This window comes from Peromyscus maniculatus, chromosome 9 (genome assembly GCF_049852395.1).
Source record: "Peromyscus maniculatus bairdii isolate BWxNUB_F1_BW_parent chromosome 9, HU_Pman_BW_mat_3.1, whole genome shotgun sequence".
NCBI lineage: Eukaryota > Metazoa > Chordata > Mammalia > Rodentia > Cricetidae > Peromyscus > Peromyscus maniculatus.
In genome coordinates this window covers 10,202,173-10,219,457 of record NC_134860.1, presented here as the reverse complement: position 1 = coordinate 10,219,457, position 17,285 = coordinate 10,202,173, and the positions used below count along the sequence as shown (strand labels likewise).

The 17,285-nt window shown below is 37.7% G+C and overlaps 1 protein-coding gene across 13 annotated transcripts in view; it reads right to left on the bottom strand.

Moving 5' to 3' along the window:
- Ptpn20 (protein tyrosine phosphatase non-receptor type 20) overlaps positions 1-17,285 on the bottom strand; it is an 84,789-nt gene that overhangs the window by 40,111 nt on the left and 27,393 nt on the right. For 5 of the 13 annotated variants that reach the window (XM_042284303.2, XM_076544372.1, XM_076544373.1 and 2 more), the window contains exons 3-4: positions 14,544-14,641; positions 4,720-4,842 (exon numbers count right to left, since the gene is read on the bottom strand). In XM_042284303.2, the coding sequence (XP_042140237.1) occupies positions 4,720-4,842; positions 14,544-14,574 (154 nt within the window). In that variant the 5' untranslated portion in view covers positions 14,575-14,641. The remainder of the gene's footprint in view (positions 1-4,719; positions 4,843-14,543; positions 14,642-17,285) is intronic. The other 8 variants (XM_076544376.1, XM_076544377.1, XM_042284302.2 and 5 more) reach the window with 2 other exon arrangements.

The window sequence follows — 17,285 nt, the reverse complement described above, 5'->3', positions numbered from 1 at the left end:
TATAACTATCTAGTATTCAACTACATCAAAGACCCCAGAAGGATACAATATTACCTAAGTAAACAGGAAGAGCATTGTAAGCAACTTCCAAAAATTCAGAATGACAGAGACAGCTGCCTGCTTGGACGGTTATCCAAAGTTCTTCTATAACATTAGGGCATCTATTCTTCAGCCAACAGTCCTAGAGTCTCTCAGTTGCTCCCCTCTGTGTCCTGTAGAATATATGGCAGTTTCTTCTCCAAAGCAGGAACTTGAAGGACATCTCATCTTGCAAAGTTCAGTGGTCTTCTTTCTATGGGTCCTGCATGTCCAGTTGATGCAACATTTTGTCAAGCAGTCCAGGCAAGAACAGTTTCTTGCCCAAGTGGCTATTTTTGCCAAGAAGAAGATAAACTCCATATGGAGTGTCTTCAATGCCCATCTTTCTCTTTGAAGTAAATCGGTGCTGCCAGGAGCAAATATGTCTCATTGTCTAGAAAGTCTAAGTTTTTAAAACATTTTAACTGCCATATTCTGCAGGTCTTTGAAGTGTTTGAAGATTACCTACCTAACTGAATTAGTGCTGTGGATATTGCTCTGTATGCTATGAATGTGTTGCTCTGATTGGTTGATAAATAAAATGTTGATTGGCCAGTAGCCAGGCAGGAAGTGTAGGTGGGATAAACAGACTAGGAGAATTCTGGGAAGAGGAAGGCTGAGTCAGGAGATGCCAGTCCACCATCCAGGGAATAGCATATAATGGCACGAAGGTAAAGCCAGGGAACACGTGGCAATATACAGATTAACAGAAATGGGTATACAGATTAGCAGAAATGGGTTAGTTTAAGAGCTAGTCAGTAAGAAGCCTAAGCTAATGGCTAAGCAGTTTTAATTAATATAAGCCTCTGTGTGTTTACTTGGATCTGTGGGACACAGGAAAACTTTCAGCTACACCACAGTATATATAGACATACATATCCGAGTTAATGAGTTCAAGAAAGTCATTAAAAACTACAAGGGCAATTTACAAGTAAGTCATATTTTTACATACTAGCACTGAATGGTCTATGAAGTTGGGAGGCCAAGGCAGGTGGATCTCAGTGAGTTCGAGGCCAGCCTGGTCTACAAAGCAAGTACCAGAACAGCCAGGATTGTTACACAGAGAAATGTTGTCTCAAAAAACCAAAAAAAAAAAAAAAAAAAAAAAAAATCACACAAGTCTCATTTATAATAGCACCAAAACATGAAATATTTAAGATACAGACCTAAAAAGAATGTATATAATCTGTATGATAAAATTTCAGAACAACTAAAACTTGATGAAAGAAATCAACGCAGATCTAAGAAGACTGAGAAATGAGTCTGTTGTGGGAAATAATGATTATCGAACTGGAAGCTGACAATGCCGCCAGGCCCTCTGTGCTCCTTGTATACCACTAACAAGTAAAAGAAGATTATTAAATTGCCTGATGTGATAGATTGTAATTATCAAGGGAAAATGGGGATACCCCTATCCAATGGGAAAAAGCAGCATGGTCAATGACCCTATAGGGTATGCTTAAGACAACTGACGGCAATAGAAAACCACAGCCATGTGGATGGAGAGATGACTCCAGGGTTAAGAGCACTGCCTGCTCTTCCAGAGGTCCTGAGTTCAGTTCCCAACAACCACATGATGGCTCACAACTACCTAGAATGAGATCTGGTGCCCTCTTCTAGCATGCAGGCATATATGCAGGCAAAACACTATACATAAAAAAAAATAAACAAATCTTAAAAATAAAGAAAACCACAGCCATCCAATTTAAGCAGAACTGCTAATTGCTCAGATATTGAGGAATGAATGCTGTGATCATTTTATCAGACCAAAAAAAAAAAAAAAACAAAAAACCCAAAATCAAATGAGGTGCTCACATAAGTGAAAAGCTTTGTTTGAAAGAAAAAAGAGTCATTATTGAGAGCAGATACAGCCACAAATACATATAACAGCTATGAGATTTTCTCCCTCTTCAATATGAATGTAAGATAAAATAAATTGCCTTTCTCTTTTATAAGATAATAAAGGAATAGTAAGTTAGAGAAGACCAAGGAGGTAGAATCATTTTCTGGGCAAAGAATATAAATGCCCTGTGTACAATTGAAAATTATTTCCATCATGAGACATGTTTATCATGTTTATACATTTTACATTTTAAAACAACCAATCAGCTTATACTGTTCATATAGTTCATACAATTATTTCATTGTTATTTAATTTTTTATTTTCCTGATTTACAGTTAGATTGAAACACGTTTTCATTTTTCTCTTCTGTGATGTGCCTATCAATGTCTTTAGTCCATTTTTCTATTGGAGGTCCTTTACTTGTTAATATAGAGTTCTCCATATCTTAAGAGCATTAACCTTTTGTCATGATGGCTCTGCTAGTCAACTCTTGGAGGATTCTAATCTCATCTACACTGAAATTGAGGAGAGTACCTAGAAATGACTCACTTCTCTGGAAGATCTCTTGCTATATTGAGAATTTTTTTTTTTTTTTACCAATTTCAAAAGCAGCCTCTTTATTCTGAATAAGAACAATATTTTCTTTTATTTTACAATATTATTCAGTTCTACATAACAGCCACAGATTCCCTTGTTCTCCCACTTCCTGCCCCCCTCCCCTTCTCCCCAGCCCACCCCCCATTCCCACCACCTCCAGATCAAGGCCACCCCCGAGGACTGAGATTGACCTTGGCTATATTGAGAATTTACCTTGCTATAACAGTTAGGTCACAACAGTCCTTGGTGGAAATAAATAAATTTCATGCCACACAAACATGAGTTGTTATTCCGAGTTCACAATAAAACAAAACAAGTCATGTCTGAGTGCTGGCAGAGCTAAAAACAACAGCTCTAGATACAGAGGAGGTAAGCGTGGGATTTTTCTATGGCTCACAACTCCTTCCCCTTCTTTTAAAACCTCTGAACCGAGCTTGTGGACATGTGCTGTTGTTAGAGTAGTGCAGATCTAAGGGTATTTGTTTGCTTTAAAATTCAACCTAAGAGTATTACTAAAGACTCAGCCCCAAGGATATTTACCATAACATCTACATATCCAGCAAGAAGTCAATAATATAGATTATGGTACAGTCATACAACGGAGTGTCATTAATTATCCTGAAAAGAAACTGTGATGTACATAGCTATTTGTTTTGAAAAAGATAGGTTTACAAAGGAATTTATTCATATCTTATAGACATATTACAAATTCTATTTTTGCCTAATATATAGAAAGCTATGATGAGCATCATTCGTGTCCTAATAATATATACAATTTGCTAAACACCCTAAATTATCCTTTTGTTGAACTTATCAGATGGCTGAGAGCAGGGCAACTGAAGAATCAGAAGACTAAGGTAAGACTGAGTCCTCTACAGAATGACAGGATCTGGAACACTACTTCACTTGGAGTGGCTAGTGGGAAGGAGAGAAACGGAGAACTGTGTGTCTGGAAAACAAGCACTCGGACACAAGCAGTGTACTGCCAAACATGAGAGGGGCAGTGTGACAATACAAAATCCCAAGAAGTCAAGGGCACAAAGAGTCTGCACACACTCATGGACTCAACTCCACAGAGTTCCAGTAAGTACTCATCAGAAGGCCTGGGAGCACTGCAGGGATTGGAAAGGGTCATTTCCCAAGTAGTACAGGCTTGGGAGAGGGAGATACTACCACTGCGGAAAATACATAATGCCCGAGGAGGATCTAGCTCCCCAGAACAAAAGTTTTAACTATGGACAGAATTGCAGCCAATCTTATTGTAGCAAAGTGAAGACCTACTGCAGGTAGGAGAAGAGAACCCAACCAAGGCTGTACTCCAAGCAGACAGAAACGGAGCAGTGCTGGGCCCACTGTTAAACAGGCCAGTATTGCTACAAATCTCTTTACTGAGTGGGGACAGGAAACCTTCTCCCACAGAACTGCCAAGGACACTAGGCAGAGAGGGATGCTATGAGAAGGTGCAGTATCACACACACACACACACACGCACACACACATGGAAAGACAAATGGATTGAAGGGTAGAAAATGTTCTCATAAATATGAGGTGTTAGTGTTTTTATTTTTAAAGTATGTATGTATGTATGGGTCATGAAGCTGGAAAGGGGAAGAAGAGATCGAGAGGGGCAGATGAGGTAGCAGGACAGATACCGCATGAGAACCAAAGCAGGACTCCTGGTGAAGGAGGAAGGGACCAGCAAGATGGGGTCAAGGGAAGTAGAAAGGGCAACAGGGGGGGTGATATAAAAGCATTATGAGAATACCTTAGTTAAATTCATTTTTGAATCCAAACTTTAAAAACTTAATTGAAAATAGAAACAGTTTATATAAGAAAACAAAAACTAAAATCTTTAAAAAATTATTTTCACATTAAAAATCTACCACAGCTCTCTTTCTTTCTTCCTTTCTCTCTTTCTTCCTTCCTTCCTTTCTTTCTTTCTTTCTTTCTTTCTTTCTTTCTTTCTTTCTTTCTTTCTTTCTTCCTTCCTTCCTTCCTTCCTTCCTTCCTTCCTTCCTTCCTTCCTTCCTTTCTTTCTTTCTTTCTTTCTTTCTTTCTTTCTTTCTTTCTTTCTTTCCTCCTTCCTTCCTTCCTTCCTTCCTTCCTTCCTTCCTTCCTTCCTTCCTTCCTTCCTTCCTCCCTTCCTTCCTTTCTTTCTCTCTTGTTAAAAACATCTTTGTGCATACCCTTTGAGAACTTACTACCACCAATGGTGCAATACCGTACCAGGACGCCTTGGGGAGACACTCTTTGACGGCCCTGCAGGCTCTGTGTCCACACTGTCCCACCTGTCTCTGTGTGAGAAGTCACTGACATCACTCTCACTAGAAAAGAAACACACACGAGATTTAGAAAAGCATATAACATGTACGTTTAGAAAAGAAGCTACACTAACCTCATTGCTCAATGGACAGCCACTTTCATTTCATTTCAGCCTACAGTATTCCTGCTCTCGTCACCTCTGACTGACTCCCTTCTAAGGTAATTCTAAACTTCCAAACCTTAACACAAACTTCATCTCCCCTCACACTGGGCTTGCAAACCCTTTGGCCAACCCACCAGTCATCCTCTCTTCTCTCTTAGCTAGGCAGAAGTATAAGAACAACTGGGATTCTGAACACCAATTGAGAAGCCATTACTATGTTCTTAGACCATTTCTACCATCCATTCACTACAGCTCACTGCAACCATTCCCCTCATGTAGTCCTTAGCTAATCCTCTTCCTTCCTGAAAAGCAATAACCACTCCTAGAAAATATAAAGCAGAAAAAAAAAATTAGCCGGGTGGTGGTGGTGCACGCCTTTAATCCCAGCACTCGGGAGGCAGAGCCAGGCGGATCTCTGTGAGTTCGAGGCCAGCCTGGGCTACCAAGTGAGTTCCAGGAAAGGCACAAAGCTACACAGAGAAACCCTGTCTCGAAAAAACCAAATATATATATATATATATATATATATATATATATATATATATATATATATATACCAGAACTTAACTCTCTGAAAACAAGTACTTAGATTATCAACCTTCCATATCACTCTTACTTGTCCCCTGTTCAGAATTAATCAACTATGACTTGTCTGTTTCTTAACAACTCATTATCTATATATTCTTCCATATCCTGAAATATTCAATTTTCCCTCATCTGTCTAGCTAATAATTCCTCTAGGTTTTTATAACTTACTGTACTGACTTCTTGTTCCCTTTCTGACTTCTTCCTACTCAGTTTACTTAGTCTAGGTACCTGGCTCTTGCCCTTTCATTTGCAGCCTCACTTAGAAAGCTCTCCGCAATGTCTAGAAAATATTCTCCCTAAAATTATGATTACAAGGCCACTTCAAAATAAAGACTCTTTGTTGCACACATAAACTCTTGCAGCTGCTTATTTTTCATCATGATTTCTACTGTTTTTTCACATGCACTTTATGCTTGAACCATGTCTTTTTCTTTGGTTCTGTGGAAACATTTGATGTTTTTGCTATTTTTCCTCATTTGTTGGAACCCTTGTAAACATGTTATTAATGTTCATTCCCTAGCACTCTAAGCTATCCTCACCTTTCCTTTCAAGGCTGGGGGAGGGGTAGAAAATACAAATGGATGGATGGGCAGACAGTCAGAGGAATGAAACTAGAAATCTAACTGTGCTTCATTTTAATTTTAATAGGCCAAATAAAATATATGCTTAGCTTCATACACACTGAGTTCCCTAACTCCAGCCTGAACTATATTTTTAGTTTTAATTCTCCTCTCTCCAGCTTGCTGTCATCCCAACCCACATACATCATCTCATCTTGACACATCCTCCTCACCATTAGTAAGATATTTTCGTAAGCCCTTACTTTTCTCCAACGTCTCTCATCTTGAAATCCCCCTTTCGCCTGCTAGCTTTTCTATTTACTTAAATCCTAAATCCAATAATAGTTATATATTTTTCAAAATGCTTGTGAGGAGCTGGAGAGATGGCTCAGCTGTTAAAAGTGTACACTGCTTTTGTAGGGTACTTATTTCTTAGTATCCACAACTACCTCTACCTTCACCTCCAAAGGACCTGACACCTATGGTCTCCATGGGCACCTGTACACACATACACAGATGCACACACACATACATAATTAAAAGTTAAATATATCCTTTTTGTAGAGTTTGTGAAAAACTCCTCCCTATAAATAGCTGTAAGCCTCCTTCTGCAGCACAGTCTTTGGATTTTGACTATGTAATACTCACTATGCAACCACTTGCATTTCTACATCTATTTGCCTACTTAAGCTATGATCTGAGTGGCAAAGGTAGTGTTTCATATTGGAGTATAGAACTCACCAGACAATAGGGTCTCAAAATAGTTAGAATTAACTTATTTTTTTGTTCCTTTAATGAACTTCTGAATATTATACACATTTTACACAGATACACACATATAAAAATATTTACACTATTATACAATACCATTCTGGTGAGTACAGCTAATGTTATTGATAAATTTTTCTGGAAACATAGTTCAATCAAACAGATTTTGATTTAATATTTAGTACCTAAAATTGGACATTTATAAACATAAGAACTCTCATTCTTATGGCCAGGTGTGGTGACATACACCTTTAATGCCAGTACTAGGGAGGCAGAAGAAGGCAGATCTCTGTGAGTTTAAGGCCAGCCTGGTCTACAAAGCAAATTCCAAGACAACCAGAGATAGTACACAGGTGAAAGTCTGCCTTGAAAAACAAACTAACAAACAACAACAACTCCCATGTCTTTATTTAGTTTTGTTTTTGAAATAGAAATTTACTTCTTTCTGATTCTTCAAATTTTTTCAGACACAGTACTAAGAATTCACCATTCTAGTTGTACCATTGATTAAAAAATATAATTTTCTTTCTGAAAACAGATCAACTATTTAACAAATCTGAATATGCCCTGAGTTTTATGCTACTTCAAGGACACTCTCCCCTCTGGGAGCACTATACACATTTTCAAACACTTTGTATGCTATGGGATGGTCTTTCTGTATGCTGTGAATATGTGTCGCTACCACTGGTTAATAAAGAAGCTGCTTTGGCCTATAGCAAGACAGGTTATAGCCTGGCAGGAAATCCAAGCAAAGACACCAGAAGAAGAAAGGCGGAGTCGAGGGAGACACTGAGAGCCACTAGGGGAGCAAGATATAAGAGAATACAAGTAATGCCACCAGATACATGGCGATACATAGATTAATAGAAATGGGTCAATGTGATTCACCCACCCTACACTGTTTGGGAACAGGTAGGGCTCCTATCTCTGGACTGGTCAGCCCAGTTCTCTAGCCCCTAGGCCCTGGGAGCACATTCTGTGCCCCTCCCCCACAACCAGTGCAGCCCCAGAGACTAGGCAGCAGCCTCCTCCCAACCCCATCCCCTTGCCAACCATCCCCTGCTGCACCAGCGACCACCAGAGCCATACCCACTCCTGGACTGATGGGGAATAAGAGCAACGGTAGGAGCAAGAGGCCCCACTTGCACCAATTGGAAGAAGAGTGACCTGGAGCTCTACCTGTTGGGATTAAAGGAAGAAATGGGTAGATGACAGTGTAAAAACACATTAAACAACATAACGAGATACAGCACCACCAGAACCTAGTGATACAACAGGAAGTCCTGAACATCCCAAAGCAGATGATCCAGAAGAAAACAACATTAAGAACAACTATGTGAAGATGATAGAGGCCCTAAAAGAGGAAATGAAAAACTCCCTTAAAGAAATGGAAGAGGCCGGGTGGTGGTGGCGCACGCCTTTAATCCCAGCACTCGGGAGGCAGAGCCAGGCGGATCTCTGTGAGTTCGAGGCCAGCCTGGGCTACCAAGTGAGTTCCAGGAAAGGCGCAAAGCTACACAGAGAAACCCTGTCTCGAAAAACCAAAAAAAAGAAAAGAAAAGAAAAAAAAAAGAAATGGAAGAAAAGACAAAAAAAAATGGAGGAAATCAAGAAATCTCTTAAAGACAGTCAAGAAACCCAAGAGAAACAATCAAACAGGTGAAGGAAACAGTTCAAGACTTGAAATTTTGAAATAGAGGCAATAAAGAAAATACAAACAGAGAATTCAGGAAAAGGAAAATCTGAGTAAATGAACAGAAACTACAGAGACAAGAATAACCAACAAAATACAAGAAATAAAAGACAGAATCTCAGGCATTGAGGATACAATAGAGGAAATAGATTCATTGGTCAAAGAAAATGTTAAATCCAGCAAAGTTTTAACACAAAAAATCCAGGAAATCTGGAACACCATGGAAAGACCAAACCTAAGAATAAAAGGGATAGAAGGAAAAGAATTCCAGCTCAAAGGCACAGAAAATATATTCAACAAAATTATAGAAGAAAACTTTCCCAAGCTAAAGAAAGACATGCCTATGAAAGGACAAAAAGCTTACAGAACATCAAATAGACTGGACCACAAAAAAAAGTCCCCTCACCACATAAGAGTCAAAACACCAAACATATAGAATAAAGAAAGAATATTAAGAGCAGCAAAGGAAAAAGGTCAAGTAACAAATAAAGGCAGACCTATCAGAATTATACCTGACTTCTCAATGGAAACTCTGAATGCCAGAAGGTCCTGGACAGATGTTCCTCAGATACTAAAAGACCATGGATGCCAGCCTAGACTACTATACCCAGCAAAGTTTTCAATCACCATAGATGGAGAAAACAAGATATTCCATGATAAAACCAGATTTTAACATTACATATCCACAAATTCAGCCCTACAGAAAGTACTAGAAAGAAAGAAAACTCCAACCCAAAGGTTAGCTGCAACCACCAAAACATAGGCAATAGATAACCTCACACCAGCAAATCCCAAAGAAGGAAAACACACACACACACACACACACACACACACACACACACACACACACACCCAAAAAAAATGACAGGAATTAACAATCACTGGTCATTAATATCCCTTAACATCAATGGACTCAATTCACCTATAAAAAGACACAGGTGAACAGAATGGGTACAAAAACAGGATCCATCCTTCTGCTACATACAAGAAACACACCTCAACCTAGAAGACAGACATTACCTCAGAGTAAAGAACTGGGAAAAAACTTTCCAATCAAATGGACCTAAGAAACAAGCTGGTGTAGCTATCCTAATATCTAAGAAAATATACTTCAAACTAAAATCAATCAAAAGAGATAAAGAAGGACATTTCATATTCATCAAAGGAAAAATCCATCAAGATAAAATCTAAATTCTGAACATTTATACCCCAAATACAAGGACACTTACATTTGTAAAAGAAATTACTAAAGCTCAAATCATACATCAAACCCCACACACAAATAGTGGGAGACTTCAACACCCCTTTCTCACTGGACAGGTCTGCCAGACAGAAACTTAACAGAGAAATAAGGGAACTTACATGTTATGACTCAAATGGACCTAACAGACATCTATAGAACATTTCACCCAAACACAAAAGAATATACCTTCTTCTCAGCACCACATGGAACCTTCTCTAAAATTGACCGCATACTCGGTAACAAAACAAATCTGAACAGGTACAAAAAAATTGGAAACACCCCTGTATCTTATCGGATCACCATGGCTTAAAGATAGAATTCAACAACACAAAATGCAGAAAGCCTACAAACTCATGGAAACTGAACAATGCTCAATGGAATCACCACTGGGTCAAGGAGGAAAAAAAAAGAAAGAAATTAAATACTTTCTAGAATTCAATGAAAATGAATACACACTATACCAAAACTTATGGGACACTATGAAAGCTGTGCTAAGAGGAAAGTTCATAGCACTAAATGCCCACATAAGGAATTTGGAGAAATCTCACACTAGTGACTTAACAGCACACCTGAAAGCTCTAGAACAGGAAGAAGCAAACTCACCCAGGAGGAGTAGATGGTAGGAAATAATCGAACTGAGGGCTAAAATCAATAAAATAAAAACAAAGAGAACAATACAAAGAATCAATGAAACAAAGGGTTGGTTCTTTGAGAAAATCAACAAGATAGACAAACCCTTATTCAAACTAACCAAAAAGCAGAGAGAGAATATCCAAATTAATAAAATCAGAAATGAAAAGGGAGACATAATAACAGACACTGAGGAAATCCAGAGAATCATTGAGTAATACTTTGAAAACCTGTACTCCACAAAATTGGAAAATGTAAAAGAAATGGACAATTTTTTGGATAGGTACCACATACCAAAATTAAATCAAGATCATATAAGCAATTTGAATAGACCTATAACCCCTAAGGAAATAGAAGCAGTCATCAAAAGTCTCCCAATCAAAAAAAGCCCAGGGCCAGATGGTTTCAGTGCAGAATTCTATCAGAATTTCAAAGAAGAGCTAATGCCAATACTCCTGAAATTGTTCCACACAATAGAAACAGAAGGAAAATTGCCAAACTCCTTTTACAAGGCTACAGTTACCCTGATACCCAAATGACATAAAGATGCAACAAAGAAAGAGAATTACAGACCAATCAACTCATGAACATTGATGCAAAAATTCTCAATAAAATACTAGCAAACAGAATCCAAGAATGCATAAAAAATATCATTCACCATGATCAATTAGGCTTCATTCCAGAGATGCAGGGATGGCTCAACATACAAAAATCTGTCAATGTAATCTACCATATAAACAAACTTTAAAGAAAAAAAAAAACACATGGTCATCTCATTAGATGCTAAGAAAGCCTTTGACAAAATCCAATACCCCTTCATGATAAAGGTCTTAGAGAGATCAGGGATACAAGGAACATACCTAAGCATAATAAAGGCAATATACAGCAAGCCAACAGCCAACATCAAACTAAATGGCAAGAAACTCAAAGTGATCCCACTAAAATCTGGAACAAGACAAGGTTGTCCAGTCTCTGAATACCTATTTAATACAGTACTTGAAGTTCTAAATAGAGTAATAAGACAACAAACGGAGATCAAGGGAATACAAATTGGGAAGGAAAAAGTCAAACTTTTACTATTTGCAGATGATATGATAGTATGCATAAGTAGCCCCCAAAATTCTACCAGGAACTCCTACAGCTGATAAACACCTTCAGTAGTGTGGTATGATACAAGATTAACTCAAAAAACTCAGTAGCCCTCCTATATACAAATGATAAATGGGATGAGAGAGAAATTAGAGAAATATAAACTTTTACAATAGCCACAAATAACATAAAATATCTTGGGGTAACTCTAACCAAAAAAGTGAAAGACCTATTTGACAAGAACTTTAAGTCTTTGAAGAAAGAAATTGAAGAAGATATCAGAAAATGGAAAGATCTCCCATGCTCATGGATAGGTAGGACCAACATAGTAAAAATGGCAATCTTATCAAAAGCAATCTACAAATTCAATACAATCCCCATCAAAATCCCAATGCAATTCTTCACAGACCTTGAAGGAACAATATTCAACTCCATATGGAAAAACAAAAAACCCAGTATAGCCAAAACAATCCTATACAATAAAGGAACTTCCAGAGTCATCATCATCCCTGAATTGAAGCTCTACTACAGAGCTATAATAGTAAAAACAGCTTGGTACTGGCACAAAAACTGATACATGGATCAATGGAATCGAATCAAAGACCCTGACATTAATCCACACACCTACAAACACCTGATTTTTGACAAAAAAGAAAAAAAATTATACAATGGAAAAAAGACAACATTTTCAACAAATGGTGCTGGCATAACTGAATATCTACATTGTAGAAGAATGAAAATAGATACTTATCTATTGCCATGTACAAAACTCAAGTCCAAATGGATCAAAGACCTCACATAAATCCAGTTACATTGAACTTCATAGAAGAGAAAGTGGGAAGTAACCTTGAACACACTGGCACAGGAGGCCACTTCCAAAATATAACACCAGTAGCACAGACACTGAGAGCAACAATTAATAAATGGGACTTCCTAAAACTGAGATGTTTCTGTAAGGCGAAGGACACTGTCAATAAGACAAAAAGGCAGCCTACAGAATGGGAAAAGATCTTTACCAACTCCACATCTGATAGAGAGCTGATCTCCAAAGATATATAAGGAACTCAAGAAACTAGACAGCAAAGTATCAATAATCCAATTAACAATGGGCTACAAAGCTAAACAGAGAATTCTCAACACAAGAATCTCAAATGGCCGAAAGACATGTAAGGAAATGTTCAACATCCTTAGCCATCAGGGAAATGCAAATCAAAATGACTCTAAGATACCATCTTACACCTGTCAGAATTGTTAAGATCAAAAACACAGATGAAAGCTTATGTTGAAGAGCATGTGGAGAAAGGAAAACACTCCTCCACTGCTGGTAGGAATGCAATCTTGTACAGCCACTCTGGAAATCAGTATCATGGTATCTCAGAAAATTGGGAATCAACCTACCTCAAGACCCACTTCTCCTGGGCATATACCCAAAAGATGCTCAACCACACCACAAGAACATCTGCTCAACTATGTTCATGGCAGCATTACTCGTAATAACCAGAACCTGGAAACAACCTAGGTGCCCCTCAACCAAAGAATGGATAAAGAAAATGTGGTACATATACACAAGGGAGTATTACACTCCCAATAAATGTCATCATGAAATTTTCAGGCAAATGGATAGAACTAGAAAAAAAAATCATCCTGAGTGAGGTAACCCAGACCTAGAAAGACAAACATGGTATACACTTGTAAAACAAAGGGATAACCAGACTACAATCCACAACACCAGAAAAGCTAGGTAAAGAGGACACTAAGAGGAACACACATGGATCACTCTAGGAAGGGAAAGGTTAAGATCTTCTGGGTAAACTGGGAGAGGGTAATAGAGGGGAGGGGATGGGAGGTGGGAACATGAGGTCTAGAGATGGCCAGGTTTGGAGGGAGGTGGGCGAGAGCACTGAAACAGATGTCTTGACAGTGTACCATTAAGGGGATGGGGTCAAATCTGCAGCTAGGGAAAACCCTAGGAACTCACAAGATTGTCCCCAGTTAAGTCTCAGAAATGGTGGAGAAGGTGCTTGAACTAGCCTTCCCCTGCTAATTTGGTGATTGGTGTCTACCCTAAATGTCATCATAGAACCTACATTCAGTGACTGTGTGTGCAGAGACCCACAGCCAAGCACTTGGCCAAGATCCTGGAGTTCAGCTGAAGAGAGGGAGGAAGGACTATAAGAGCAAGGGGGTCAGGATCGTGATGGGGAAACCACAGAGACAGCTGACCTAAGCTAGTAAGACTCTGGAATGACAGCTGGGGAGCCAGCATGGGACCAAACTAGGCCCTCTGAATGTGGGTGAAAGTTGCGTGGCTTGATGTGTTTTGGGGTCCCCCGGCAATGGGACCAGGACTTATCCCAGGTCCACGCACTGGCTTTTTAGAGCCCATTCCCTATAGTGCAATGCCTTACTCAGCCTTGATGCAGTGGGGAGGGGCTAGGTCCAGCCCCAACTTGTTATGCCAGCCTGTGTTGACTACCCAAGAGAGGCCGGTCTTTATGAGGAGGGAATAGGGGTGGGATGGGAGTAAGTTGGAGGAGGGGGCGAGCAGGAGAAGGGAAGGGAAAGGGAACTGGGGTGGTATGTAAAAGGAAAGAAAAATATTTTTAAATAAAAAAGTATTTAAAAAAAGTAACTGGTTAATGTAAGATGTAATAGCTAGTTAGCAATAAACCTGAGATGTAGGCCAAACAGTCTGTAATTAATATTAAGCCTCTGAATGATTATTTTATAAAAATGGTTGCCACCCAGGTGGGACCAGGTGGGACTGAGAAACTTCAGTCTACACTTTGTACCTACTGAGATAATACAGATACTAAATCTTTTGAGAACTTCTTTTTATTGTTAATACTACATTTATGATGTGATAAAAATAAACTTATTTTTAAGAAAGATAAATTGGGTTTAAAAAGAACTGCATTGTGAAAAATGATCAGATGTTAAGGGTTCTTGATCATCACTTCCATTTAGAGGGCCAGGATAAATATGAAGAGAATAAATAGAAAACTCAAAAAATATTTTTTTTTTTTTACCTTTCTGAAGGCTCTCGAAAAAGATACTCATAATTCTTACTTGAGAATGTCAGAGGAGAGGATTTCACCTTCTCTGATTTAACTTTATTCTCAAAAACCTAAAGGTATAAGGAAGGAAACAAATTATAGACACAATTTTAGGAAAATATAGTTAAAAGAAATATTGTTGCTATAGTCTTAAAAATAGTAAGATCTCTAATGATGTAATTAAAATAGTAACCACACAGTGTTATTTAACTCTCTGAAAAACCACTTCAAATGTACACTAACTTAGTAAATAGTCTCCAATTTTCCAAAATAGAGTGCATATTATTAATATCATTATATAATTAATACTTATTCATTATATATAATATATTTTCTTTATATTTGAATATTTTGATTTTAAATAATTAATTATAATTAATATTTATTACATTAAATACAAATAATATTCATTGGATACTCAACTGCCTAAAGCTAATAAAAATTAGCTTTATTTGAAAAAATTGGTTATTACTACAGGCTACAAGAAATTTATGTAAGTACTTTTGACATTCTATTTACTGTGAATATAAAATTCTTAACACTGTATTTATCTTTACTTTAGTACTTTCACAATTTAAATTCAACAACTCTACATGTGTCTTCACCATGAAGTCTTGCCCTGCCTAAGGGAAAATTGTTATTCTTCTTTCATATACTTGTAACATTCTGTATTGTATATGGCTCATTGGTTGCAAACACTGAATTTAAGTAGAAGGATAAAAATCATATAAAGATGCTTTTCAAATCATATCTTAAAATCAATACAATAACATTTTTAAAGAAGTAAACTATTCTAGGGGCTGGTGAGATGGCCCAGGGGTTAAGAACACCTGTTGTTCTTTCAAAGAACCCAGGTTCAGTTCCCAGTACCCATGTGGGAGCTCATAACCTCTGCAACTCCAGTTCCATTCTACATGATTCAATACCTCTTCTAACATCCATGGATACAATCATGAATATGGATCACATACATACATGCAGGCAAAACACTCTTATGCATAAAACAAAATAAATAAATCTTTTAAAACTATTTTAAAGCAAACTATTCTAGATGGCTGAAATTCAAGCTGAAGCCTCTATCATGTCTCTGGTTGAACAAAATGAGATTAGCTAACAATACCAACACAAGAAGAAACACATTACATTATTAAGATGCCAGGTCTTTGGTCAATTGCTCAGGGAATAAAATTAATAGCAAATTAAAGAAAGGGTTGGGTAATTTTTTCTGAAGGGCCTAAGTTTTTCTACACTGTATACAACAAGGATATCCTTGCTGGACAAAATATAGTGAAAATAGTAATATTAGGAGGCAGGGTCTTTTCTCTGTTCCTGAAGAGCCATATAGTCACTACCCAATTACTTCATCTTGTAAGTATCGATTTCTTCGTAACTAAAATGAGTACACACAAATATTTAACCATCTTTTAGTATTAAATTTGCAAATCTATAAATAACAAAATCTGTAAGAGACATCATACTAAAAAAGAAAGCAAGTAATTACAGTATCAAATTGTCTTATGAAATATGTTAAGTAAATTCTGTTAAAATTAGTTAATCTCCCCTTACATATTCCAAAAGACATCCAGGAATGTTATGAGATATTACTTAGAAGTAGGAAACATATCAAAACTCTTCTTAGGTAAACAATGCCATAAAATTTGACAAGATAAACAAAAACTGAGTCACAAAATTCATTCCATTCTAGAAGGAATCAAGTTTGACAGGGTGGTACATGCCTATAATTCTAGTATATAGGAGATGGGAAGCAAGGAGAATCATGAGTTCAAAGCCAGCCTATGCTACATAGGGAGACCTGTTTCAAAACAAAAATGTACACAGATATCAAAGTTATATAAAGCTAATTTTTAAAATAAAATTTAAAAAATACAACAGCAGAAGTTTGAACAGAAGTATCCTGTATGGATGGCTAAAATTGATCCCAGAAACCACAGTTATTGAATGATGCCAGTGCCAGGGGTGGGCTACTTCCCTACAAGCTGTTGTTCAGGGACGTTCCTGAGACCCTAAAACAATACAGGCAATTGCCACTGTGGCTGGTTGCTCACTACAACTAGACAGTAGAAGACACTAGTGTCTCTTGCTAAGAAAGTAAATGCTTTGGTTTTAAAACAGACAGAAATCAAGCTGAGATGGAAGCTACCTGTTGGTTAGCCCTCACAATGCTAGAAAACTATAATGAGCATGCTGGGGAGGGATGCCATCAATAATCTTGCTGAGCCACAGACACCACATGCTATTCTTCTGACCAGTCAGTCAAGATGTGTCCACTGGTACAGCAGTGGCAAGTCTGTTCCGGGGCAGCTAACCATTTACAAATTAGGACTAAGACCTACTCCATAGGAACAATTCTATTTTCATAAACCTGGTCAAAAGCCTGTGGCTGAGGAAGTCATAGACCCTAGTAAGGAAGCTACAGCTATTGTTTTGATAAGTGTCTACAATGTGTTCATCAAATTATCTTCTCAATAATTATGTTTCTTCCCATATATTAGTGTTGCTGTTGTGTTTGGTCAGAGAAGCTTCATTTTTTGCAATGAGCAGTAAAAACAGCAGAGACTCATAATTGGCCAAAGTGTTAAGAGTAAGTGATTGTTGAATGTTTAACCATAAATGGGACTTTTATATCACAATATTCTCTAAGACTTGGGGAGTGGAACACTGTAGTAGACAGGACAGAAAGAACCAGAAGATAAA